The sequence below is a fragment of the Mobula hypostoma genome, chromosome 4, assembly GCF_963921235.1.
Source record: "Mobula hypostoma chromosome 4, sMobHyp1.1, whole genome shotgun sequence".
In the NCBI taxonomy this organism is placed as follows: domain Eukaryota; kingdom Metazoa; phylum Chordata; class Chondrichthyes; order Myliobatiformes; family Myliobatidae; genus Mobula; species Mobula hypostoma.
This window is the reverse complement of record NC_086100.1, coordinates 25,495,915-25,520,585: the sequence shown is the minus strand read 5'-3', so window position 1 is coordinate 25,520,585 and position 24,671 is coordinate 25,495,915. Positions and strand designations below refer to the sequence as shown.

General features: G+C 42.1%; 1 protein-coding gene across 2 annotated transcripts in view; it reads left to right on the top strand.

Moving 5' to 3' along the window:
* Positions 1 to 8,184: 8,184 nt before the first annotated feature.
* trpc1 (transient receptor potential cation channel, subfamily C, member 1) overlaps positions 8,185 to 24,671 on the top strand; it is an 80,895-nt gene continuing 64,408 nt past the window's right edge. The window contains exon 1 of one of the 2 annotated variants that reach the window (XM_063045412.1): positions 8,185 to 8,529. In XM_063045412.1, coding sequence (XP_062901482.1) covers positions 8,391 to 8,529 — 139 coding nt within the window. In that variant the 5' untranslated portion in view covers positions 8,185 to 8,390. The remainder of the gene's footprint in view (positions 8,530 to 24,671) is intronic. The other variant, XM_063045413.1, reaches the window with a different exon arrangement.

Sequence of the window (24,671 nt, the reverse complement as noted above, 5' to 3'; positions counted from 1 at the left end):
TGCATTTGCCTTCTTCACCACTGACTCCAGCTGCAAGTTAACCTTTAGGCATCTCATATTTTTAGATTTTCTCCCTGTTTAGACAATAGTCTGCACATTTATTTCTACTACCAAAATGCATGACCATATATTTTCTAACATTGTATTTCATTTGCCACTCTCTTACCTATTTTCCTAATCTAAGTCTTTCTGCAGCCTACCTGTTTCCTCAACACTACCTGCCCCTCCACCAATCTTCATATCATCTGCAAACTTGGCAACAAAGCCATCTATTTCATCATCTAAATAATTGATTATACAGCATAAACAGTGGTCCCAACACCGACCCCCGTGGAACACCACTAGCCACTGGCAGCCGACCAGAAAAGGATCCTTTTATTTCCGCTTGCTGCCTCTTATCAATCAGCCACTGCTCCAACCATGCCATGGGCTTCTTGGGCTCTTATCTTGGTAAGCAGCCTCTTGTGTGGCACCTTGTCAAAGGCATTCTGGAAATCCAAATATACAACATCCACCGCATCCACTTTATCTATCCTACATGTAATCTCCTCAAAGAATTGCAACATGTTTGTCAGGCAAATTTTTCCCTTAAGGAAACCGTGCTGACTTTGTCCTATCTTGTCCTGTGTCACCAAGTACTCCATAACCTCATCCTTAATAATTGACTCCAACATCTTCCCAATCACTGAGGTCAGGCTAACTAGTCTAGAATTTCCTTACTGCTGCCTTCCTCCTTTTTTAAAGAATGGAGTGACATTTGCAATTTTCCAGTCCTCTGGCACAATGTCAGAGTCCAAAGATTGTGCCTCCACAATCTCTACCGCTACCTCTTTCAGAATCCCAGTGTGCAGTTCATATGGTCCGGGTGATTTATGTACCCTTAGGCCCTTGTAAGAGCCTCCAAGGGAAGAACTTCCTTCTGTGGATAAAGTCCTTTGCAATTTTTCTTTGCAATGTTTAACAAGTTCCACCACCAGACGCATCTTCCCCTCTGCACCCCCCCCCCCCGCCGCCTTGTCACCCTGGTTTACTCTTCCTTCACTCACAACCCTTCTTACAGCACTTTTCCATGCAACCCCAGAAAGTGCAAAGCCTTCGCTGCTTTGCAGTTTCCAAACCCCAAGCGGTCCTTCCATGTGCGACAAGGATTCACTTGCATTTTTTCTAATCTTGCATGCTGCACTCTGCTCCCAATGTAGCCTCATAAATATTGGTGGAATGAAGCATAGACTGAGTGTGTCAGTTTTTGTGGATTGTGGATCTACATTCAGTCCATTAGGGTGATCCCGAACTTTCTATACAGCCACTTCAACTTTCTGCTTCCATTAATATTTTTGGTTGAGTGCTTATTAAAAGGTAAATTTGCATTTTATCCATATCTACCAATGTTTATGAAAACAATTGACCATAACATAATGACAAAGAATGTAATTCAGTTATCCAAATAGGAGAAGATTGCCTTACGTCTATTTTATCATGGCTGTATCAATTGCTCATTTAAGATTTACTGATGACCTGGCATCAGGGTGCTACCTTTCATTGGGATTTTAAAATATCTACATATTCTGTATGATGAAGAGCTTCCTGACTTTCTTCCCTAAAGGTTTAGCCCTAATGTTTAATGTTTAGAATCTGATCTCTAGTGGTAAACCCTCTTCCCTGCATCATGTGGGAAAAGGGGGCCCGAGGGCCAATTTCCAAGCTGTCCTGACCAATGATTCTGGGTATCAGAGTGGCTCAATTGTAGAGAATCTGTCTGACAGCTCCAATGTCCCAAATTAAATCCTGACTCCAAGTGCTGCCTGAGAGGAAAATGCACAGTCTTCACGTGACCATGTGTATTTTTCACAGCTGCTTTGGTTGCCTCCTACCTTTCAAATTCATATGGGCTGTTACGCTAATTGGTCATTGTAAATTGCCCCTATTATGCATAGGAGTTGTAGATTCTCGGAGTAGTTGTTGAGAATGTGGAGAGAATGAAGATGAGCTAATATGGAATTACCATAGGGATTCAATAGCCTAAAGGAATTATTTATCAGGTTATTGATTACCTCCACCTAACCCATCAGTTCCCCTGACATCTTAAAAACTTCACTAGTATCATTCTTTCAGAGACCCTCCGTTGGTCAGGGTCAACAAATGATGTTGTGTCCCAACTGTCTACGTGATATGCAAACCAGGATAGTATGATATAGGGAGCAAGCTGTTGGCCATGTAGTAGTCTCTCCCTTTCCACACAGCTGATGAACCCAAAGGAATGGCAGAGGTTGATACAGTTTGGCACCAACAACATCACAGGAGTTGCCAGTCAGTGTTGAACTAAACATATGACTACTTCAGGGTGTCCAGCACCAGAATTTTCCACAGGGTTTACTCCTGAAGCCTTCCCCATGAGTGGGTATAGCTGCAAGGCAGAGGTTTGAGATCAGAGTTTTCTGCCTCTGTGATGAGCTGCAACCACGGCTGATGAGCCCCAGTTGCCTGAAGCAACTGGTTCTAAGAGACCAGGAACCTACCTTTGCCCCTTCTCCTGTCAGTTCCGCTGGGCTTAGTAGCTAAGCCACATGTGAAGGCCAGGAGCTGGACTTGGTTGTTGGAGGCTATTTGAGAAGTATGCCATTGGGAGCATTTAATAGGTAGTGGGAGCTTGTCCCCACTACCATTCTGGCTATAAAAACCTTAAGGAACCACTCACTATTTAACCTAGTGTCTAGAGTCTAGTTTACACAAATCCTGATAATTTAAACCTGGAAGTCCAGGTGTCGTAATGGAAAATATGTATTATATTGTTCCTAAAGCTATCATATCCTCTGCTCCCTGTAATCTAGTATTCATCAAATGTGAGGAACATCAAAGAAGGTAAATAGTAGTTTAACTTCTATTCCCTAATATTCCAGTTCTCTGGATATAAAGGGATGGATTCATTTCTGTGCCTGTCCATAAGACCTTATGATATAGGAGCAGAATTCGACCATTTGGCCAATCAAGTCCATTGGTGATCCATTTTCTTCTCAGCTCCAAACTCCTGCCTTCTCCCGGTATGAATTCATGCCCTGACTAATAAAGAATCTATTGGCCTTTGCCTTAAATCTACCCAATGATTTGGCCTCCACAGCCACCTGTGGCAATGAGTACCACAGATTGACCACTCTCTGGCTAAAGAAATTCTTCCTCATCATTGTGCTAAAAGGACGTCCCTCTATTCCAAGACTTTTGTCTTAGACACTGACACCAGAGGAAACATCTTCTCCATAGCCACTCCATAAAAGTCTACCAACATTCAAAAGGTCTAAATGAGGTCACCCCTCATTCTTCTGAATTCCAGTAAATACAGAGCCAGAACCAACAAATGCTCCTCATATGACAAGCCTTTCAATCTCATAATCATTTTTGTGAACATCCTTTGAACTCTCTCCAGTTTCAGCACATCCTTTCTTACATAAGAGGCCCAAAATTGTTCACAATACTCCAAGTGAGGGTCATCAGTGCTTTATAAAGCCTCAACATTACATAAGACCATAAGACATAGGAGCAGAATTAGGCCATTCGACCCATCGAGTCTGCTCCGTGATTCAATTATGAGTGATCCTTCTTTCCCCTCCTCAGCCCTACTCCCCGGCCTTCTCCCCATAACCTTTGATGCTGTGTACAATCAAGAACCAATGAAGCTCTGCCTTAAATACACCCAATGACCTGGCCTCCACAGCTGCCTGTGGTAACAAATTTCACAAATTCACCACCCTTTGGCTAGAGAAATTTCTCCACATCTCTGTTTTGCAAGGGCGCCCCTCTACCCTGAGGGTGTACCCTCTTGTCCTAGACTTCCTCCCACCATGGGAAACATCCTTTCCACAAGTCTCCCAAATCCTTTGCTTTAGTATTCTAATCCTCTCAAAATGAATGCTAACATTGTATTTGCCTTCCTCACCACAGACTCAGCCTGCAAAGTAACCTTTAGGGAAACCTGCACGAAGACTTTCAAGTCCCAATGCACCTTAGACTTTTGAATTTTCTCTCCATTTAGAAAATTTTCTATTTATTTCTTTTACCAAAAACTTTTATTTCTTCTATCAAAGTGCATGACCGTACACTTTCCGATACTGTATTCAATCTGTCTCTTCTTTGCCCATTCTCCTAATATGTCTAAGTCCTCTGTAGCCTTTCTGCTTCCTCAAAACTACCTGTCTCTTCATCTCTTGGCTCCATCCCTCCCCCTCCCGTCTTCTCCTATCATTTCGGATCTCCCCCTCCCCCTCCCACTTTCAAATCTCTTACTAGCTCTTCTTTCAGTTAGTCCTGACGAAGGGTCTCGGCCCAAAATGTCAACTGTACCTCTTCCAATAGATGCTGCCTGGCCTGCTGCATTCACCAGCAACTTTTATGTGTGTTGCTTGATATTCCAGCATCTGCAGATTTCCTCATGTTTGCCTCTTCATCTGCCATTACCTTATCCCCCATTACTACCTCTTCAGCAGTCTGATATCTACTCTCGCCTCTCTTGCACTTAATATATCTGAAGAAACTTCTGGTATCCTCTTTAATATCATTGGCTAGCTTACTTTTGTATTTCATGTTTTCCTTCTTTATGACTTTTTTAGTTGCCTTCTGTTGATTTTTAAAAACTTATCAATCCTCTAACTTCCCACTAATTTTTACTCTATTATATGCCCTGTCTTTGGCTTTTATGTTGGCTTTGACTTCCCTTGCCAGCCACATTTGTGTCATCCTGCCTTTAGAGTACTTCTTCTTTGGGATGTATATACCCTGTGCCTTCCAAATTGCTCTCAGAAATTCTAGAAAACGCTGCTCTGCCATCATCCTGGTTACTGTTCCTTTCCAATCAGTTTTGGCTGGGTCCTGTCTTATGCCTCTGTAATTTCCTTTACTCCACTGTACTGCCGATACTGCTTCTCCTTCTCAAACTGCAGATTGAACTCTATCATATTATGATCTCTGGCCCCTAAGGGTTCCTTTAACTTAAGCTCTCTAATCAATACTGGTTCATTGCACGGCAACCAATCCGGAATACCTAATCCCCTAGTTGGCTCACCCACGAGCTGCTCTAAAAAGCCAACTTGTAAACATTCTGCAAGCTCCCCCTCTTGGGTTCCAGCACCAACCTGATTTTCCCAATCTACCTGCATATTGAAATCCTCCATGACAACTGTAACATTGCCCTATTTCCCATTGTAATCTGTAGACCATATCTTTACCACTATTCTGGGCTCTGTATATAACACACATCAAGTGTTTTTACCTTTGCAGTTCCTTAACTCTACGTACAAAGATTCTATACCTTCCAATCTTATGTCACATCTTTCTAATGATTTGATTTCATTTCTTTTGATCAACAGAGCCACATTACCCTCTCTGCCTACCTGCCTGTCCTTTCAATAGGATGTGTATCCTTGGACTTTAAGCTCCCAGCTATAATCTTCTTTCAGCAACAATTCAGTGATGCCCACAATGTCATACAAGCCAATCTGTAACTGTGCTACAAGTTTATCTACCTTATTCCATATATTGTGTGCATTCAAATATAACACCTTCAGTCCTATATTCACCCTATTCAATTTTGTCTGCCTTTTACATTTCAACTCATCCTGTTGACTGAAATTTTGCTCTATCAACAGCCTGTCCTTGCTAGCAATCTCACTACACACAGCCTCTGTTTGTAAACCAACTACCTCATCCTCAGCTCTATCACTCTGGTTCCCATTCCTCTGCCATAATAGCTTAAACCCTCCAGAACAGCTCTTGCACACCTGCCCACAAGCATATTGGACTCCTCAGGTTCAGGTATTACCTGTCCCTTTTGTACAGGTCCTACCTTCCCCAGAAGAGATCCCAGTAATCCAGAAATCTGAACCCCTGCCCCCTGCACCATTTCCTCAGCCACACATTCATCTGCCAAATCATCCTATTCTTGCCCTCAATGGCATGTGGCATGTGCAGCAATCCAGAGATTACCTGTCCTTCAGTTTCCTATCTCGCTCCCTAATATATCTATTCAGGACCTCCTCATCTTTCATTGGTGCCAATGTTTACCAAGACCTCTGGCTGTTCTCCCTCCCCCTTTAGATTGCTGTGAACCCGATCCAAGACATCCCCGGCCTTGGCACCTGGGAAGCAACATACAATTCAGGTGTCTCGATCATGCCCACAGAATCTCGTCTCTATTCCTCTTACTATGGAATCTGCTATCACCACTGTAGTCCTCTGCACCTCTGTTTGTCTTCTGATCTTCAGTGCTGGAGACCTGGTCATGGTAGCTCCCCCCCCCAGTTGGTCATTCCCCTCAACAGTAACCAAAGTGATATACTTATTACTGAGGGGAACGGCCACAGCGGTACTCTGCACTGGCAGCTCATTTCCCTTCCTTCTCCTGACTGTCACCCAGTTACCTGCTTCTTGCAACCTAGGGGTGACTACCTCACTGTAGCTCCTATCTATCACTTCCTCAGTCTCCTATATGAGCTGAAGATCATCGAGCTCCAGTTCCTTAACACATTCTCTGAGGAGCTGTAGCTTGGTGCAAATGTGGTTATCCAGGAGACTGGAGATCGCCCAGAATTCCCACATCTCTTACTGTGACATGAAGGGTTAATTTACTTGTCAGTCAAAAGCCACTTCTGCCATGCCAGTCATTGATTGGTTCATTTGAAGGATGCAGATGCTCTTTCCCATTGGTTGCCTTGTGCGCTACGGCAACGGAGTTCAGTTTCTGGCATCTCAGGGGCTTTCTCTTGTCTTTGGGGCACTCACCTTAACACTTCGATTGCAACCAGTTGGGGAAGAGAACCATTGGGGAAGTCTGCTGCAGGTATAGGAGGGTCCATGTGCATTCTTAGTTAAGTATCTCGTTGTTGAAAGTTTAGTTTTGTAGTTGTGTAACTTGGGGAGACTTTATGAAGTACCTCTTGAGTCTGAAGTGTTACTGAGTGTTTAGTATCATAGTCTATGTAACTTAGAGTGGCGTAGATATTTGGTCAAATGTTTTACTGTCAGCCTGTAAATAAATAAACAATTAATGTGCTTATTTGTAATCATTGTCTTCTGTCTCACTTACCAAACCCATGAACCTGCTTCCTTGTCACATACATACAGAACAAAACACTGCCCCGGAGCCATTCTCACCGCACTAATTCTGCTCTAATGGACGGAGAAGGAAGACTAATAAAGGAAGGAAAGATTAATAAAGAAGAAAAAGAAACTTACCAGATACTTACCTCGCCCAAGTTTGATCTCGCTGAAGCCTGATGAGCCAAAGCCACTCCAACACTGGCCCACTTAAACAATGGCTGCTCTGCTTGCCCCTACCTTATTTTTATTTGCCCTTTCTAGTGAATCCTGTTCACTTATTGGGCACAATCCAACTCCTAATAATATGTCCTTTATGTATTATTGATCTACATAGACACTAACATCTCTTCAGCCTTCCACTTTTTCTGCGTCCTCACCACTTGAAAAGTACTCTGTAACATCTTCTTGGGTCTGATGATCTCACACTTGCCCACTTTTAAATCTGGGAATCACAGTTTTACTAATTTGCTTATTGCTAGTTTCTCTCTTTTTGTATTAACTATTTATCCTTATATATGTATTTCTTAATATAATTTATGTATTGCACTGCCACAAAGCAAAACATTTCATGACATTTTGACTCAGATTCCCCAACTCTAATGCCCCCATTTCAAGATGTTTTCTTCATGCCAACATGAAGGGATGAAGGATGTACCGAGGATTTAAAGGAAGTGAAGAGTTCATTCCTGATTGAAGACAACGATGATGGAATAGTTTGAATATTTCAGTAATTTCAGCCAAACCTTTGGGGTTTCGGTAGAATTTTGATGCATTGATGAGGAGGGAATAAATAAGAGAGAAAGAATGCGGAGAAAAAAGAACACAGTGAGAAAGGGACAGATGAAATCGGGGGAGACATAAAGGAGCAGAAGAAAGGAAGAAGAGAAAGAACGTGTAAGAAAAGCAGAAAGAAATAATAGGGTGAAAAGAGAAGAGGGAGGGGGAAAAGATAATAAAGAGAGGTATGATTAAGGTAAAGAAAGAAGAAATAAAGAAACGTAAAGATAAAGTAAGAGATGAAAAGGAATCTAGGGACGGGAGGGAGGGTGGTCATAATGCTCATGCGCACAATGCAGTGAATCGTCACCGTTTGGTCTGATGAGGGTAGGATTGTGCCTGCGCTGTTTTGCCGCTGCGGCTGAACCAAAGGACAGAAAGGCGCTGAATGCGATCAGTGCGGAGGCAGGGTGTCAGGTGCAAGGGCCGGGAGTGGTGCCGCCGCAGTGCCGGCGACTGTGTCAAAATGCCGCGCTCCGCCCGGGGGCTCGCCCGTTTCCTGCCGCTGTGAGCCGGCGGCTACGCTCGCCATGGCCAGCCTGTACCGGCGTACTGAGGCCGCCGCCGCCTCCTCCTCCCCCCACAGATTCCTCACCTTAAAAGACGTGCGCGAAGTCAAGGAGGAGACGACCATGGATGAAAAGCTCTTCCTGCTGGCATGCGAGAAAGGTCATTGTACTGCTGTCCGGGCAAGGGGTGGGACGGGGGAGGTGTGGGCGTGTGAGAAGAGGGTGACGGGCGGGCATGTGGGGTTGGGAGCGTGTGAAGGGGTGGGATCGAGGGGCTCTGGGGTATCAACGGCTTGGGGAGCTGGGGAAAGGGGGTGGAGAGGGGTTGGTAGATGGGGAGCGGTCGGGTCTGAGTTGGGGGTGGTGTTTGAGAGCTATTGAGATAGTGGGGGGGGAGTGAAGGATTGAGAGAATGGAAATGAGAGAGGTTGGAAAGATGAATATGGTTGAGGAGAGGCTAGACTTCTGGTTGTACTCTACTCTTAGGTACAGACAGAGACTAAAGACTGCAGTATCAGTGGTGAGGACATGGTCAAGTGGAGCTTACAAAACTGCTTTTGAGTCAGCAGACTAGACAATATTCAGAGACTTGTCTTCCAATCTGAATGAATCTGCCACAGTTCTCACTGACTTCAAGACCTAAATAGATAAGTGAGTGCCTTTGAGAACACACTAGACATACACAAACAAAAAGCAATGGATGAACCAGGAGATACACACAAAATGCTGAAGGAACTCAGCAGGCCAGGCAACATCTATGGGAAAGAGTACACTTTTTCCATAGATGCTGCCTGGCCTGCTGAATTCCTCCAGCATTTTGTGTGTGTGTTACATGGATTACCAGCACCTGCAGATTTTCTCTTGTTTGTGGATGAACCAATAGATTCGGTTGTCTACCGAGGACTAGATCTGTGGCATTAAAGATCGGTGATCCAGAACTATACAAGAAGTCCAGGAATAACTTTGAGAGAGAAAAAACAAAACTGATTGAAATTAGAGAGGAGTTGGGATGCTCGTCAGCTCTGACAGGGCTTGCAGGCCAGTACTTCGTGCAAGGTGAAACCCAACATAATGAATGGCTGTGATGCTTCACTCCCAGATGAGCTCAACGCCTTTTATGCACGCTTTGAAAGGGAGAATACCCGTACGAATCCTTGCAGCATCTGGTAGCCCTGTGATCTCAATCTCGGTGGCCGACATCAGAACATCTTTTGAGAGGGTGAACCCTCGCAAGGCGTCAGTCCCCAGTGGTGAATCCGGTGGGACACCGAACCTGTGCCAACAAGCTGCTGGGGTCGTTCAAGGACATCTTCAGTCTCTCCCTGCAGCTGTCAGAGTTTCCCACCTCAATCAAAAAGGTTAGCAATCATAACAGTGCACAGGAAGAGTAGGGTGAGCTGCCTCAAATGACTATCACCCAATTGCACTCACGTTTATTGTGGTGAAGTGCATGGAGAAGTTGGTCATCCCGAAGCAACTCGTGCCTAAGCAAGGACCTGGACCCACTGTAATTTGCCTATTGCTACAATGTTCTACAGTATCTGCAATCTTACTGGCTCTCCACTTGGCCTTGCACCACCTATACAATAGCAATACCTACATCAGACTGCTGTTTACTGATTACAGCTCAGTGTTCAACACAATTATACCCTCAGTTCTAATTAACAAGCTCCAAGACGTGAGCCTCTATACCTCCCACTGCGACTGGATCCTAGGCTTCTTCATCAGGAAACTACAGTCAGTGTGGATTGGATCAGAAATAATGTCTCTTTCTCACTGACAATCAACACTGGTGCACCTCAAAGATGCATGATAAGCTGTACTCTCTCGATACCAATGAGTGTGTGGCTAGGCACACTTCAAACGCCATCTATAAATTTACTGATGACACAACTATTGTTGGCAGAATTTCAGATGGTGACAAGGAGGCGTACAGGAGTGAAGTAGGTCAGCTGGTTGAGTGGTGTCGCAACAACGACCTTGCACTCAATGTTAGTAAGACCAAGGAATTGATTGTGGACTTCAGGAAGGGGAAGTTGAGGGAACACACACCAGTCATCATCGAGGGGTCAGCAGTGGTAAAGGTGAGCAGTTTCAAGTTCCTGGGTATCAGCATCTCTGAAGGTCTATCCTGGGTCCAACATATTGATGCAATTACAAAGAAGGTACGACAGTGGCTATATTGCATTAGGAATTTGAAGAGGCTTGGCATGCACAATGATGCTTGCAAATTTGTGCAGATGTTCCGTGGAGCGCATTCTAACTTCTTTGGTATCCCACCATCTGGTACGGAGGAGCCACTGGACTGGATTGGAAAATGCTGTGGAAAGTTGTGAACTCGGCCAACTCTATCGTGGGCACTCGCCTCTCCAGCATCAAGGACATCTTCAAAAGGCAATGGCTCAGAATGGTGACATCCATCATTAAGAACGCCCATCACCTAGGACATGCTCTCTGCTCATTGCTACCATCAAGGAGGAGGTACAGGAGCCTTAAGACACATGCTCATGTTTCACAAACAGCGTCTTTCCTCCGCCATCAGATTTCTGAATGGACAATCTACCCAAGTACACTACAGCACTATATTTTCCTTTTTTATTTGCTTCCTTTTTAATGGGACACTTTGGGACCAGTACAGTTTGGCCCAATTAACTGAACTTCATGGAAATAGAAACCATAGAAAAACTACAGCACAGAAACAGGCCTTTTGGCCCTTCTTGACTGTGCCAAACTATTTTCTGCCTTGTCCCACTGACCTGCACATGGACCATATCCCTCCATACACCTCCCATCCATGTATCTGTCCAATTTATTCTTAAATGTTAAAAAAGAACCCGCATTTACCACCTTGTCTGGCAGCTCATTCCATACTCCCACCACTCTCTGTGTGGAGAAGCCCTCCCTAATGTTCCCTTTAAACTTTCCCCCCCTCACCCTTAACCCATGTCCTCTGGTTTTTTTTCTCCCCTTGCCTCAGTGGAAAAAGCCTGCTTGCATTCACTCTATCTATACCCATCATAATTTTATAAACCTCTATCAAATCTCCCCTCATTCTTCTACGCTCCAGGGAATAAAGTCCTAACCTATTCAACCTTTCTCTGTAACTGAGTTTCTCAAGTCTCGGCAACATCCTTGTAAACCTTCTCTGCACTCTTTCAACCTTATTTATATCCTTCCTGTAATTTGGTGACGAAAACTGAACACAATATTCCAGATTCGGCCTCACCAATGCCTTATACAACCTCATCATGACATTCCAGCTCTTATACTCAATACTTTGATTAATAAAGGCCAGTGTACCAGAAGCTCTCTTTACGACACTATCTACCTGTGATGCCACTTTTAGGGAATTTTGTATCTGTATTCCCAGATCCCTCTGTTCTACTGTACTCCTTAGTGCCTTACCATTTACCCTGTATGTTCTACCTTGGTTTGTCCTTCCAAAGTGCAATACCTCACACTTGTCTGTATTAAACTCCATCTGCCATTTTTCAGTCCATTTCTCTAGCAGGTCCAAGTCCCTCTGCAGGCTCTGAAAACCTTCCTCACTGTTCACTACACCTCCAATCTTTGTATAATCAGCAAATTTGCTGATCCAATTTACCACATTATCATTCAGATCATTGATATAGATGACAAATAACAATGGACCCATCACTGATCCCTGTGGCACGCCACTAGTCACAGGCCTCCACTCTGAGAAGCAATTCTCTACTACCACTCTTTGGCTTCTTCCATTTAACCAGTGTCTAATCCAATTTACCACCTCTCCATGTATACCTAGCGACTGAATTTTCCTAACTAACCTCCCATGCGGGACCTTGTCAAAGGCCTTACTGAAGTCCATGTAGACAACATCCACTGCCTTCCCTTCATCCACTTCCCTGGTAACCTCCTCGAAAAACTCCAATAGATTGGTCAAACATGACCTACCACGCACAAAGCCATGTTGACTCTCCGTAATAAGTTCCTGTCTATCGAAATGCTTGTAGATTCTGTCTCTTAGTACTCCCTCCAATAACTTACCCAGTACCGACGTCAAATTTACTGGCCTATAATTTCCCGGATTACTTTTCGATCCTTTTTTAAACATCGGAACAACATGAGCTACTCTCCAATCCTCCGGCACCTCACCTGTAGACAATAGTTAAAAAGATTTTTAAAAAACTGAATAACAAATTATATCTTTAAGTGAAGTACACAACAAATTAAAACGTTTCCAATAATACTGCAATACTATAAAACTGTATTAGTTCCAGATACTTATTGATGGAGGAAATTATCTGTGTAATGTTCTGTTGACTGTAAAGGAACAAGTTCAGTGCCAACACCTCGTGCAGTTAATGGATTGCCTCATACACTACTGTTGATGATTGCATTCTCCAAATCTTTATGTCCTTTGTAACTGAAATGAAAATTTAAGATGATTGATGATTGTTGATACTTTAAAATACTTTGTAGTTTCTAACTTGTTGCAGTAGTGTGATCATTTTATTTGCACTCCCAAGCCTGAATGCTTGAAACCACAGTGAGCAAGACAGTCTGAATGGTCTTACTACTATCAGTTACAAAAATTTCTGATCTTTGAACACACACACATGCAACTGACCTATTTAAAAACTGTTTGCTCTGAGCATGGTGTAGTTTAACAGCCACACAGGTGCACGGATCTAAAGCTAGTTTGAAACTGTTTGGCAACTGTCTCCTGCCTCAATGAAGTGGCATAATCCCAGCTATATTCTCAATTCATATTTATTTGCATACAGCAGATGTTATTTCATTGGCTCCTTAGTCAATGGGGCTGCAGGAATGTTAGCTTTTGTCTTTGCAACTTTTTGATCAATGGAAAATTAGCAATGGAGAAAACCAGCATTTGCTTTGAAACTCCACATCCTCTTTTAATAACTTATTTCAGTCTCTGATAGTTTGTTCATGCTACATATAGTGTGCAACAACATGGATCCTTTGAATACCAGAACTGAATTCCAGTGTGTGTGTGTGCTGCCAGCGGCAAAATGTGATTCTGTAATATTTCAAATAGTTGCCGCAAAAATAACAGTTTTATTCAACAGTAGCATATTGTCGATGGTGCACATCCACTACAGCAAACTTCAGATATCTCTAAACCAGAGATTCCCAACCTGGGTCCATGGACCCCTAGCTTGATATGGCTTAAAAAGGTTGGGAACCCCTGTTCTAAACAGTGGGTATCTGATGGATTTCAGTGAATATCGTGACAGCAGTACTCATGAAAGATTCAGAAGGCATCATGAATTAGCTGAACTAATCTGAAACAAGGCAATTATCTTTTTCAAAATTGTCATTGATAGCTGCCAGATTTAATTTCACAAAGATAGCATTAAATTATGACTATTTGATCTGTCAAAATACACTGCATATGACAATTTAACAGAGTGAATTACACACAGTCTTATTTTATAAGGATTGTAGATTTGCTTTCCCATTATTGTAGCTTTTAACAATTAAATTAAAATTTGGACAAAAACTGGAAATCTGAAATAAAAAAAGACAAAATAGAAATGTGGTTATCTGCTGTAGGGGAAGAGTGGTTAATGGCTTAGATATTGGAGAATGCTTTTTATAGGTCACCTCTTTGGCATGTTGGGCTGTGCTAAAACTGTCGGGATGTTGTACAGTTTCTGACCGTAACATATTTTTGCCAGAATTGTGATTGTTGGAGCTGTTCAGCCGCATTGTCATCGATATTGGAGACAACACTAGCAGCTTCAGGAGGGTAAGGGTGCCCGGACCAGGAGGTCTTGGGTTGACGCTTGCTGAGTTGTGTGATCAGAGACTGTGGCTAGTGATTGTGGGTGAGGGAACAGCGATAGGCACTCAGTGGCCACACCTGTACAGCTGCTCGTTAATGCAAAAATCTAATCAGCCAATCATGAGGTGGCAACTCAGTACTTAAAAGCCTGCAGACTTGGTCAAGAGGTTCAGCTGATGTTCAGACCAAATGTCTGAATAGGAATGAAATGTGATCAAAGTGACTTGGACTGTGGAATTATTGTTGATGCCAGACAGGATGGTTTGGGAATTGCAGAAGCTACTGATCTCCTGGGACTTTCATGCACGTTAGTCTCCAGAGCAGGGGTTCCCAACGAGGGGTCCACAGACCCCTTGCTTAATGGTATTGGTCGAAGGGATTAAAAATAAATTGGGAACCCCTTCCTTAGAGTTTACAGCAAATGGTGTGAAAAAAACAAAAAGAAAAAATCCAGTGAACGGCAGTTCTGTGGTTGAAAATGCCTTGTTAATGAGAGAGGTCAGAGGACAATAGTCAGACTGATTCAAGCTGACGGGATGGTGACAGTAACTCGAAGAACCATGCATTACAAGAGTGGTGTGCAGAAAAGCATCTCTGAATGCATAACACATCATATCTTGAAGCAATGGGCGACAGCAGCAGAAGACTGTGAACATGTACTCAGTGGCCACGTTATTACATACAGGAGATGTCTAAGGCAGAACTGGCAAGCATTTGTCATGTGTGGCCAAGATGGCGAGCAAAAAAAATTTGTTGATATGTGGCATGTCCTCCTTTGATTTTTTAAAAAACTACTCAGGATGAAAAGATACATAGTGATTATCTTTATTGGCACATGAAGCAATGAAAGATTGTTTACAATCCAAGAGCAGCTGGATGTTTACACAGGAACTGTCTCACACCAGCTTGGCGCCAGCATGGTTGTGAGAACACGTGACATTGGGTGGTACATTTTGAAATCCTCACAGACCTGATAAAGGCTTGTTATAAATATTTCAAAGTGATAAATTATTTTCTCATTTCCTCACTGTCCATTAATTATTGTTTATATCTCCTTATTTGTCGATCATTAATAGTGAGTGTACCTGCTTCATCTCCCTGACATTACTGTTTCCATTTTACTGACTTGTTGACAGACTACCCAGCTGTGCAAATTGGGTGGATTAGAAATGTTTATTAAGTGTTCACCATCCTCTTCCCACCACCACTTATATCATTCATTCTCCAGCTGATCACAGGCATTCCCTTTACACAGTCACAGTCTTTTTCTCAGGGTGGAAATGCCGTGCACTCGTGAGCATAGGTTTAGGGGGAGGAGTTTAAAGGAGAATTGCAAAGCAAGTTTTCTTACACAGTGAGTGGTAGGTGCTGAGAATGTGCTGCCGGGTATGACGCAGATATGAGAGCACTGTTTAAGTAACACTTGAGATAGGCAGATGGCCAGGCAGGAAATAGAAAGATACGGACCATGTGCAGGCAGATGAGATTAATGCAGATGGAGATGGGATTTGACATCATCAAAACACACATGGTGAGAAGGTCACTTCCTGTGGTGAATTTTTTATATTTAACGTTCTGTCTACCTTTTCCCCTGCGCTGTAGTTTAAGCCATGTTGATATCTGCCATGTCTGATGAAAGGCCATCAACTGAAACCATCATGTTATTTCTCTATTCCAACTGGCATTTTTAGATTTCCAGTGTCTGTTTATTTCTCTCATTATTAATGTCCTATCAGAGCTTCCAACTGTTGCATGAATAGACTTCATTAGAATTATAAAGGGAAGACCGTGCAGTGATTTTTGGGAACGCTTATCATGTCTGCATTTGCATTTTTGGAACTGATTCCATAACCTATGGACTTACAGTACTTTCAAGGATTTTACAACTCGTGTTCTCAGTATTAGTTATTATTATTTGTTTTTTTTTGTATTTGTGCAGTTTGTCTTTTGTATATTGGTTGTTTGCCTGTCTTTGTGTGTAGACTTTAATTGATTCCATTGTATTTCTTAGTATCTACTGTGAATGCCTGCCGGAAAATAAATCTCGGTGACATGTCTGTACAATGATAATAAATTTAGTTTGAACTTTGAACTTGAACTTTTCAGGATTTTTTTTGTACTGTATTGACAATGCAAAGTATGTGTTGCTGTCTCACTGCAGTTCCACCTTTCAGTATCCAATTGTTGCTGGTGTCATTGCACTAGACTTCTGGATTATATCTGCTTTTAAAATAAAAGAAAGGGAAACACAAACACATGGAAAGGGGCTGGACGAGGAACCTTAAGTTGCAAGTAAAATCATGCATGTATGTATGTCTTCAAAGAAGCTACCTCATATGCACGCAGCTGAAATAGCTTTTGCACTGCTGGAATAATCTGGTCACTAAGTGTTGTCTGAGAGGCCTTAGCACTAGCTGCAAGATCAGGGTCTGATTCCTGCCACAGTCTGTAAGGAGTTTGTATGTCCTCTCCATGACCATGGAGGTTTCCCCCCAAGTTCAAGTGACACATGATTGGGGTTAATGTTAGTGAATTGTGGGCATGCTGCGTTGGTGCCAGAAGTATGGCAACAATTGCATACTGTCCATCACAATCCTCACTGATTTGATGCAAACAGCGCATTTCACTGTCTATTTTAACAAGTAAAGCTAATCTTTAATACTTAACTTTGGTACTTAAAGGTGTTTTGGAGTAATTTCATGCTGCAAAATCCTTTTATTTTACTACAACCATTCTTTTTATTTGAGTGAGGACATGGAAATTAGTAAGATAATATGCACAGATGGTCACTAAATTATTATTGAATTCACTGTTTGTGACTTTCAAATTAATCATTGTTGCCAATTAAACACAAATGATAATGACTTTGCCTAATAACTATACTTTATTAATTGCAGTTATTTCAAACAACTCAACTATTCAGGAACAGCTTCTTCCTCTCTGCTGTCTGATTTCTGAATGGACAATGAGCCCATGGAAATTACCTCATGATGTTTTGATTTCTATTTTTGCACTGCTTATTTAATTTAACTAATTAAAACGCGCACACACACACATACAGTGCATATAAAAAGCATTCACCTCCTGGTGGAAGTTTTCATGTTTTATTGTTTTACAACATTGAATCACAGTGGATTTTAATTTGGCTTTTTTTGGACACTGATGAACAGAAAAAGATTCTCTTGTGTCAGAGTGAAACAGATCTCTATGAAGTGATCTAAATTAATTACAAGTATAAAACATAAAATAATTGATTGCATAAATATTCACCCTCTTCAAGACAGTATTGGCTAGATGCACCTTTGGTAGCAATTACAGACTTGAGTCTGTGTAGATATGTCTCTATCAGCTTTGTACATCTGTACACTGCAAATTTTTCACCATTCTTTACAAAACTGTTCAAGCTCTGTCAGATTGCATGGAGGTCATGAGTGAACAGCCCTTTTCAAATCCAGCCACAAATTCTCAATTGGATTGAGGTCTGGACTCTGACTTGGTCCCTCCAGGACATTAACTTTGTTGTTTTTAAACCATTTGTGTAGCTTTGGCTTTATGCTTGGGGTTATTGCTTTCCTGGAAAACAAATCTGGGAAAACAAGTCGCAGTTCTCTTGCACACTGCATTAGGATTTCCTAATATTTTGCTGCATTCGTTTTGCCTTCTACCTTCACAAGCCTTCCAAGGCCTGCTGCAGTGAAGCATCCCCACAGCATGTTGCAGCCACCACCATGCTTCACAGTAGGGATGGTGCGTGTTTGATGATGTACAGGGTTTACTTACACCTAACCTAGCGTTTTAGTCTGATAGCCAAAAAGCTCAATTTTACTTTCATCAGACCATAGAAACTTCCAGATGACTTCGGAGTCTCCCACATGCCTTCTGGCAAACTCTAGCTGAGATTTCCTGTGAGTTTTTTTCAACAGTGGCTTTCTCTTTGCCACTCTCCCATAAAGCTGCAGCTGGTGAAGCACCCAGGCAACAGTTGTATGCACAATCTTTCCCATCTCAGCCACTGAAGCTTGTAACTCCTCCAGAGTTGACGTGTGTCTCTTGGTGGCCTCCCTCATTAGTCCTCTTCTTACAGGGTCACTCAGTTTTTGCTCTAGGCAGATTTATAGTTATGCCATATTCTTTCCATTTCTTGATGATTCACTTAACTGTACTCCAAGGGATATTCAGTGACTTGGAAGTTTTCTTGCATCCATCTCCTGATTTGTGCTTTTTAATAACTTTTTTGCGCAGTTGTTTGGAGTGTTCATTTGTCTTTATGGTGTAGTTTTTGTCAGGATACGGACTCACCAGCAGTTGGACCTTCCAGATACGGGTGCATTTTTACTATAATCAATTGAAACATCTTGACTGCACACGGTGATCTCCATTTAACTAATTATGTGACTTCTAAAACCAATTGGCTGCACCAGTGATGATTTGGTGTATTGTATTAAAGCGGATGAATACTTATGCAATCAATTATTTTGTTTTTTATATTTGTAATTAATTTGGATTGCTTTGGAGAAATCTGTTTTCACTTTGACACAAAATAGTCTTTCTGTTGATCAGTGTCAAAAAAGCCAAATTAAATCCACTCAATACTGTAAAACAATAAAACATGAAAACTTCCCGGGGGGCAGGGGGAGATATTTTTTATAGGCACTATATTTATTTCAATACCTAAGTTGATACACTATTTCATTGATTCTCTAATGGATATATTGAGTATACCTGCAAGAAAATGAATCTCAGGGTTGTATATGGTGACATATGTACTTTGAGAAAGGATCTCGTGCTTTCCTGGCGTATATGACAAGTAAACTCTTCTCGGGCTTCCAGTGAGTACAAATCAGTTATAACTGACGTTTTGATGACAGACTCTGCCATCTTCTTCAGGGATGATGCCTGAGTATATCTAGTCCAGTGGTATTTATACCCCCGCCCCCATATTCCGTCCCTCCTTTCTTCATCCAATCAGGTTTATGGTTTCCCACTTTGTTTACAATCGAATTCCAGCTCTTACTTAGAGTGAGACCTTCGTCTTTGTTAAAATACTTTCTCTCTAGTTTTCTTTCAGTGGCTTCTTTTACCAAGCAGTCCCCAAAACCACTGGCGTGGCATAGTATTTTTGTGCTGTTGAAGTCAATCCTATAGTCATGGTGAATGCAGTGTTCTACTATTGCTGATTTCTCTGGGTAACCCAAATGGATACACATCCTGTGCTCCTTGGTGAGGGTTTTCACCGTGTATCCCGTCTGGCTGATATACACTACTCCATTGCTACTGCCTGCCTTCTCTATATTTACATGGTTTCTTGAAGGATATTTACATGGTTTCTTAAAGCAAAGGAGAGGGCATACAAGGAAGCAAAAATTAGTGGGAAGACAGAGGATTGGGAAGTTTTTAAAACCTTACAAAAGGAAACCAAGAAGGTCATTAAGAGAGAAAAGATTAACTATGAAAGGAAGCTAGCAAATAATATCAAAGAGGATACGAAAAGCTTTTTCAAGTATATAGAGAGTGAAAGACAGGTGGGAGTAGATATAGGACCGATAGAAAATGATGCTGGAGAAATTGTAATGGGAGATAAGAAGATGGCAGAGGAACTGAACGAGTATTTTGCATCAGTCTTCACTGAGGAAGACATCAGCAGTATACCGGACACTCAAGGGTGGCAGGGAAGAGAAGTGTGCGCAGTCACAATTACGACAGAGAAAGTACTCAGGAAGCTGAATAGGCTAAAGGTAGATAAATCTCCCGGACCAGATGGAATGCACCCTCGTGGTCTGAAGGAAGTAGCTGCGGAGATTGCAGAGGCATTAGTGATGATCTTTCAAAAGTCGATAGATTCTGGCATGGTTCCGGAAGACTGGAAGATTGCAAATATCACTCCGCTATTTAAGAAGGGGGCAAGGAAGCAAAAAGGAAATTATAGACCTGCTAGCTTGATATCAGTGGTTGGGAAGTTGTTGGAGTTGATTGTCAAGGATGAGGTTACAGAGTACCTGGAGGAATATGACAAGATAGGCAGAACTCAGCATGGATTCCTTAAAGGAAAATCCTGCCTGACAAACCTATTACAATTTTTTGAGGAAATTACCAGTAGGCTAGACAAGGGAGATGCAGTGGACGTTGTATATTTGGATTTTCAGAAGGCCTTTGACAAGGTGCCACACATGAGGCTACTTAACAAGATAAGAGCCCATGGAATTACGGGAAAGTTACATACGTGGATAGAGCGTTGGCTGATTGGCAGGAAACAGAGAGTGGGAATAAAGGGATCCTAATCTGGTTGGATGCCGGTTACCAGTGGTGTTCCACAGGGATCAGTGTTGGGGCCGCTTCTTTTTACATTGTACATCAACGATTTGGATTATGGAATAGATGGCTTTGTGGCTAAGTTTGCTGACAATACGAAGATAGGTGGAGGGGCCGGTAGTGTTGAGGAAACGGAGAGTCTGCAGAAAGACTTGGATAGATTGGAAGAATGGGCAGAGAAGTGGCAAATGAAGTTCAATGTTGGGAAGTGTATGGTTATGCACCTTGGCAGAAAAAATAAACGGGCAGACTATTATTTAAATGGGGAAAGAATTCAAAGTTCTGAGATGCAACGGGACTTGGAAGCCCTCGTACAGGATACCCTTAAAATTAACCTCCAGGTTGAGTCAGTAGTGAAGAAGGCGAATGCAATGTTGGCATTCATTTCTAGAGGAATAGAGTATAGGAGCAAGGATGTGATGTTGAGGCTCTATAAGGCGTTGGTGAGACCTCACTTGGAGTACTGTGGGCAGTTTTGGTCTCCTTATTTAAGAAAGGATGTGCTGACGTTGGAGAGGGTACAGAGAAGATTCACTAGAATGATTCCAGGAATGAGAGGGTTAACATATGAGGAACATTTGTCCGCTCTTGGACTGTATTCCTTGGAGTTTAGAAGAATGAGGAGAGACCTCATAGAAACATTTCGAATGTTAAAAGGCATGGACAGAGTGGATGTGGCAAAGTTGTTTCCCATGATGGGGGAGTCTAGTACGAGGGGGCATGACTTAAGGATTGAAGGGCGCCCTTTCAGAACAGAAATGCGAAGAAATTTTTTTATTCAGAGGGTGGTGAATCTGTGGAATTTGTTGCCACGGGCAGCAGTGGAGGCCAAATCATTAGGTGTATTTAAGGCAGAGATTGATAGGTATCTGAGTAGCCAGGGCATCAAAGGTTATGGTGAGAAGGCGGGGGAGTGGGACTAAATAGGAGAATGGATCAGCTCATGATAAAATGGCGGAGCAGACTCGATGGGCCGAATGGCCTACTTCTGCTCCTTTGTCTTATGGTCTTATGGATTGCCTAGATCCTGAAGAAAAACCGGATTAATGCCATCCAAAAACCTGTAAGGAAGCTCAGTTCACAGCTTCAGCTGGTCAAAGATGACCTGGGACTCAGGTCGGCTGACGTTTACAGGATTCCCTGTGAATGCAGAGCGGCGTCAATCGGCTGGACTAGACAGGCCCAGGCATGTCCTGCAAGGTGATGTCCTTCATGATGGATGCAGCCTTTTGAAGATATTCTTGATGCTGGAGAGGTTTGTACCCATGATGGATCTGCTTGAGTCTACAATCCTCTGAAACCAATGACAGTCATGTGCATTGGCATCACGCCAGATGGTTCAGGTACAGCAGGCGGTGAAAAAGGCGAATTAGGTACAGCAGGTGGTGAAAAACGGTGAAAAAGGCAAATGGTATGCTGGCATTCATAGCAAGAGGATTTGAGTACAGGAGCAGGGAGGTACTCCTGCAGTTGTACAAGGCCTTGGTGAGACTACACCTGGAGTATTGTGTACAGTTTTGGTCCCCTAATCTGAGGAAAGACATTTTTGCCATAGAGGGAGTACAAAGAAGGTTCACCAGATTGATTCCTGGGATGGCAGAACTTTCATATGATGAAAGACTGGATTGACTAGGCTTATACTAGTTGGAATTTAGAAGATTGAGGGGGGATCTTATTGAAACATATAAAATCCTAAAGGGATTGGACAGGCTAGATGCAGGAAGATTGTTCCCGATGTTGGGGAAGTCCAGAACGAGGGGTCACCGTTTGAGGATAAAGGGGAAGCCTTTTAGGACCGAGATTAGGAAAAACTTCTTCACACAGAGAGTGGTGAATCTGTAGAATTCTCTGCCACAGGAAACAGTTGAAGCCAGTTCATTGGCTATATTTAAGAGGGAGTTAGATATGGCCCTTGTAGCTAAAGGGATCAGGGGGTATAGGGGGAAGGCAGGTACAGGGTTCTGAGTTGGATGATCAGCCATGATCATACTGAATGGCAGTGCAGGCTCGAAGGGCCGAATGGCCTACTCCTGCACCTATTTTCTATGTTTCTACGTTATGTAACTAGTCAAAATGCTCTCCATGGTACATCTGTAGAAAGTTTCTACAATCTTTGGTAACAAACCTAATCTCGAAACTCCTAATGAGGTGTTGCTGCTGGAATGCTTTTGTCATGATTGCTTTAATACGTTGGAATGGATCTTTATTATTATGCCAATTTTGTTATTGCTATAAAATAAAAATGAGTCGAGACCTGATCTTACATGTCTGAGGGGTTTTTAATTGGTAAAATAATTAATTAGTTTAGTTTGTATTAATATTTAGCACACAAATTTGCATTATATTATCGATTTGGATGCAAGGCTTCTCTCTATGATTTGTGGACCTATACATTGACTCACTGAGGTTTTGGGGAAATTGATCATTACCTGTCTTATTTTTGTAGTTTTGTTTTCAATTATTCAGAATCAGAAACAGGTTTATTATCACCGGCATGTGATGTGAAATTTGTTAACTTAGCAGCAGCAGTTCAATGCAATACATAATCTAGCAGAAAAAAATAATAAATAAAATAAAAATAATAAACAAGTAAATCAATTATGTACATTGCACGTTTTTAAAAAATCTATTCAAAAACAGAAATACTGTATATTAAAATAAAAGCGAGGTAGTGTCCAAGGGTTCAATGTCCGTTTAGGAATGGGATGGCAGAGGGGAAGAAGCTGATCCTGAAACGCTGAGTGTGTGCCTTCAGACTTCTGTCTCTCCTACCTGAGTAACGGTGAGAAAAGGGCATGCTTTATAATGGACGCTGCCTTTCTGAGACACTGCTCCTTAAAGATGTCCTGAGTACTTTGTGGGCTAATTCCCAAGATGGAGCTGACTAGATTTACAACCTTCTGCAGCTTCTTTCGGTCCTGTGCAGTAACCCCTGCATACGAGACAGTGATGCAGCCTGTCAGAATGTTTTCCATGGTGCAACTATAGACGTTTTTGAGTGTATTTGTTGACATGCCAAATCTCTTCAAACTCCTAATGAAGTGTAGTCGCTGTCTTGCCTTCTTTATAACTACATCGATATGTTGGGACCAGGTTAGATCCTCAGGGATCTTGACCAACCAAACATCTTGAAACGATTATGATTCTCCTTTCTGGAACTGAATTATGAAATATCTCCATCTTATTCACATTTTTGGTTTCAAAACATCTTCAGACAATTTTCTTTGAGGTTTCTTCATATAATGGGTAACCCTTCCTTTTCTCCACAAAGTGAAATGTCCTGTGGAATCCTCCTGAAGTAGAGTCTCGCTACTTGAAATTGAGTATTAACTGTTGCAGGAGAACCTGGCCAGATTTCACACATTATGTTCTTTTCTGAGTCAGGGACATGAGATCCTCTGCAGTTGCTCATCTCTGGAGTTATTGCTGCTAATCATTTTGTAAAGTAGTTACAAGAGACTGCAGGTGCAGGTATCTGAATAAAAAATACACAAGCTGCTGTTGGAATTCAGCAGGTCAGGCAGCAGGTGTAAAGGAAATGTGTGGTTAATGTTTTGGGTTAAGACCCTTCATTTGAATGCTCATGATGCACATTTTTTATACATTTCTTTGTATACCTTCTAGATAGTGCTTTATATTTTACAGAAAATTTATAAGTTAACCTCTTTTCTATATATGTACTTGTTTCTTTATTCTTTCAAAGTCCTGCTGGCTTTTATGAGTACCTTAATCACCTGGTTGACAATTATCAGAGTTTAAGCTTGTACAATTGACCAGACTGCCCTAGGCACCCAGTATTCTAAAATGTTTCTGCACATCAAAATGTCCTTATCTGTTTTCCTCTGTATTTGAGGATAGTGGAGTGTTCCCAGGGCTGTAAAGCCACCCCAGCTGAACAGCTGTCTCAGCTCTGCTCCCGCACTGACACTAACCAGATGTCCAAATGTAAATGTGACCCCACTTAACACAATCCCACTTCATACTGACCAGGTCTTCGTTGTTTCTAATTCTCCTACTTTTTCTTCTGTTTTTCTCTCTCAACTGTCTACACCATCATTTAAAATATCCATATCGATGGTATTAAGCATGTTGTTCTTTTAGCACAAATTCTGATTCTCCCCAGAATTATATGCATTCTTTTTAATCAATACTTCAGTCGCTCATTTTAGGTAAAATTCCTACAAATTAATTTACTTTGCTCT